The sequence below is a fragment of the Anopheles merus genome, chromosome 2L, assembly GCF_017562075.2.
Source record: "Anopheles merus strain MAF chromosome 2L, AmerM5.1, whole genome shotgun sequence".
Lineage (NCBI taxonomy): Eukaryota > Metazoa > Arthropoda > Insecta > Diptera > Culicidae > Anopheles > Anopheles merus.
In genome coordinates this window covers 6,275,768-6,279,887 of record NC_054083.1, presented here as the reverse complement: position 1 = coordinate 6,279,887, position 4,120 = coordinate 6,275,768, and the positions used below count along the sequence as shown (strand labels likewise).

At 43.9% G+C, this 4,120-nt stretch overlaps 1 protein-coding gene across 4 annotated transcripts in view; it reads left to right on the top strand.

Annotated features, from left to right (window-relative positions):
- The first annotated feature begins 296 nt into the window (after window positions 1-296).
- LOC121592381 (putative fatty acyl-CoA reductase CG5065) overlaps window positions 297-4,120 on the top strand; it is a 5,126-nt gene continuing 1,302 nt past the window's right edge. Inside the window, exons 1-6 of one of the 4 annotated variants that reach the window (XM_041913784.1) lie at window positions 297-495; window positions 594-1,116; window positions 1,186-2,538; window positions 2,999-3,502; window positions 3,626-3,934; window positions 4,021-4,106. In XM_041913784.1, the coding sequence (XP_041769718.1) occupies window positions 3,293-3,502; window positions 3,626-3,934; window positions 4,021-4,106 (605 nt within the window). In that variant the 5' untranslated portion in view covers window positions 297-495; window positions 594-1,116; window positions 1,186-2,538; window positions 2,999-3,292. The other 3 variants (XM_041913783.1, XM_041913786.1, XM_041913785.1) reach the window with 3 other exon arrangements.

Below are 4,120 nucleotides of genomic sequence, written 5' to 3'. Positions count from 1 at the left end.
TATGTGCTTTATAGTTGGTACTCTTTGGAACTTTGCGGCTGATTAGCACTATGCGTAGGGTTCATGATGGAACTTGAAGGCAGTAAATTGTGTAAAATTTTGTGTAATTCATCAATACAAAAGATTTAAAAATATACATATGTGTTTAAACGAAACAAATCTTGTTGTTGATTTCATCGATGACGCTTGCTTGAAAATAAAACACAAAGAAAAATAATCCCTGACATCGTGACATAAGGAAGCTGCTTAGGCGCTGTTTGAAAGACCCACATAGAACTTTGATGCTGTTTATCTACTGCAAAAGGCGAATTAGAACAGCGATCTTTAGCGTGCCAAAATGAGCTGCTTAAGCATTTCTGGCTATTTGGGATGGTTCTACCAAGTACCGTTTCACCTTTTAATCACCCACAAAGTTCGACATCGGACCGATTATTCGTTAAACAGCCCCAAATCAGCTATAAAGTACGAGCTGGCTATTTGGGCATGTTCACTGCAGTGAGTTCATACTATATCGCGGTTCGGCATCAGAGTCCAGCTTCCTGGGGCTTCTAAAACTTGTCCGTAATTAGTGTTTTATTTTCGTCATTCTCTAGAATAGTGACCAACCTGTGCTCCCCGGACCCCTTGTGGACATCTTAGAGTGATCTCACTGTAGTATTTTCATATTATTTGGCGTTACAACCACTTTTGGTTTAGGTTTGTCTGAACCACTCATAAGCTTGGCTGACAAGCGTGCCTAATTGGTGTGATCATAACTGGACAGTCACAATGATAATTGACGACTGTATTAAGAGACCGACTCCATGAGCCAATCCGAATAGTATCTGACTCAAATAGTCAATGCTTTAGAAACAAATTTGTAATGTAAACAATTTTGAAGTTAATTTTCAAATGCTAGTTATTTAGTGAATGCCGGTCACGTAATACAGTCAACTTGTACGACTTAACATCATGCCCGTCATGGATTCTAGCCCCGAAAAGACCTTACCTCCATACGTGCGACTAATTATCCTGCTATGAATAATCAATATGGCTCTTAGTGCCAATCAAGCCCAAAAGTAATACCGAAGGCGTAACGGTGCAACGCCAAAGAAGCAGAAGAAGAAAATGTTTCGAGTGAGTTAGTTTTTTTATATTTTAGTTAATATAAAACATACAGTTTCACTCTCACATTTTTTTTTCTAGAACTGAAACATAACTTCACTTCCATCTAAAGAGCATAAATGGATTTATGAATCCATTTCACACAAAGGCATTCAAGTCATTTCGAAACGATGTCGATAACACCGCGTTTCCGACACACAAAAGCGCTCCAAATATTCAAATGACGCGTATGCTCGCGATCAGGAAGCGGAACCGCGGTCTAAAGTGTGACACCTGATTCCGACATCTCACTATCAGCAGCATCAAATATGCAATCGATCGAGCTACCGGTAGACGGGGTCACCATCTTTCGCCATTTACATCTACCTTTTGTGTCACGTCTCTCATAGTTTGGTGTAGGGAGAGGGTGGGTGGTTTGTAAATCAAAGTAATTGCGCAGGTATGGAACATGCCTTGCTTGGAACGTGTGTTATCAAAGAGTTGAATTTGTGTGCTTTGAAAATTGAATGAACAGTAGTAGTGACTGGTGTTTCGTCATTTACAAATGGAACAGAACGTTTCTGTCATTACAACAAGTTTGCCAAAAGTGCGCCAAATTTTACTCCACAACAAATTGATGTCTTGAAAATTATTGAAATATCAGCATTCATAGCATTCTCACCGGCAATCCTAAAGCGAGGAATAATTCTCGATACAGCCACGTTAACATCGCTTACAAATGATTAAACATCGACGGAAGAGACATGAAACTGAACGTAATGAACTGAAGGATGTGTTTAGTCGAGTGAAAATAAGAAGTTTTTACTGTTTCTACAAACAGTGACCTAGAGCGTTAGGTGAGCGTGACAAAGCACTGGGTCATGTGCCCATTAATGGTGGTATGCCGGTTACGCCGATGAAGAAGTTTTATCACTCATCATAAAGTTCCAGTACCGTGCAATACAGACGGCTCACTAACCATGTTAGCTAAGGTAGGTAAAGTTACAGCAAACACGATTGGCGCACCGAAATTCCGCGCTACGCCTTACACGACCAAGGCTGCACGTGTGGCCGGATGTAGTGAATGTGCCCGGGAGGTTGTAGGGGCCACAACGGTTACACGCCCTACCAGCGTTGTCAGAGAATGTTGGAAAGTTTTTGCACTGCAGTTGCATATGCTAATACCGTTAAATAGTATCACCAAAGCTACCGAAGTTGATGAGCTGAAATGGTACAAATCCCATCGAAATCCCATCGACTCATCGCCATCACCAACATTGATTAACAGAGCCCGATTGATACGCATCGATCGAATATATTCAGTAAAACATATTGCTACAATTTAACTGCGCGTTACGCAATATTTACAATCAGCAATAAATATTCAATAATTATTACCAGCACCAACGAGAACGTTACATCGCAAAGGGCCATTCAATAGTGGGGCAAATGCAGGTAAGAACCGTCATTCAAAGTTTTAGAATTAATTTGCAACAATTTGTGTTTTGCTGTAACGTACATTTGAGTGTGCGCTCCGGCACATTCTCATTCGCAAAGAAAACACTTTATCAATGCTAAAACCCACCACCAGCGGCTCAGTAAGTGCCAGGTTGTGGAGCCCTCCTCAACCCAAACCCAATGCGATCAACAAGCGCAACAAAATAATCGTACGATAATCGGTAAACTGCTGCCTCCCTGCCAGTACCAATTGTGTACCGTTCGTGGGGAAAGTAGTTCGAGTAGGCCATGACAGAATAAGCAGCGTATATACGTGTTCAATGTCAATGACGGCTCTTACTACTCCTTCGTCTTGTGCGCACGTAAACCTTGGCAGTGAGCAAGGATCGTTGCTGCTACGAGTCATCGATCTCGCATGAGGTTACAATTCCCTTTCATTGCATTGCGCGCACTGCAGGGTCTTATCGGCCAGGACCTTGAGTCTTCGCGTACGGGCAGCACAATTAGAGTGGCGTCCGGTGTCGTCGCGTGGCAGGACAAAAGGCATAAAACTAGGGCCCGCCATCGGTTCGCGGTTTAGTGTGGCGTTCGCAGTGGATCAATCACGATCGCAGACGAGTGGCCATCCCATTACACGGGGGCAGTGCAGTGCAATAGCAGAGCGTTGCGTTTTTGTTGCGTGCAGGTGCAAGTGCCCACAAATTGAACAACAATTCAACATCCAACGAGGCGTCGTGAAAAAAGGGAAGAAATGACGACACAGTCGGGATGTTACGAATCCGTGACGGATTTTTACGCCAACAAGGATGTTTTTCTTACCGGTGGAACGGGATTCCTGGGGAAGGTGTTGATCGAGAAGCTGCTCCGCTCTTGCCCAGATATTGGGCGCATCTTTGTGCTGATGCGCAATAAGCGCGGCAAATCGATCGAAACGCGCGTTACCGAGCTCGCCGCCTGTCCTGTGAGTGTGACTGAATAACGCGCATAACGCGCTGATACACTATGTTACTTGCCGATCTAAGGGTGTGCCGTGTTTTCAAATGTTTTGTGACGAACTGTACATTGCTTTCCATTTTCCACCCAGCTGTTCGACCGATTGAAGGAGGAAAACAAATCTGCCCTGAACAAGGTGGTCCCTGTTTTCGGTGATATTACGCAGCTACGCCTAGGAATGTACGAAGAGGACATCCAGAGGCTGAGCAACGTTTCGGTGGCATTCCATTTGGCCGCCAGCGTCCGCTTTGATGATCCACTAAGGGATGCCATCAAGACAAACATTTGCTCGACACAGGAACTGTTCGAGATGCTTAAAGCTACGGCCCCTCAGTTGCGCGCTGTGGTACACGTTTCTACTGCGTACAGCAATCCCGAGAATCGCTATGTTGAAGAAAAGGTACTACTGCTAAGCTTCAATCACAAACCACCAAAAGAGATTTGTAGTGTTATTTTTTGTTAATTCTCTGATTTCGCTTAATCTAGCTTTACCCGCCAAAGTTTGATTGGAAGAAACTCGTTCAAGCCGTTGACCGGTACGAACCGGAAACGCTCGATGCACTGATGCAAAAGTAAGCTGCTGCGC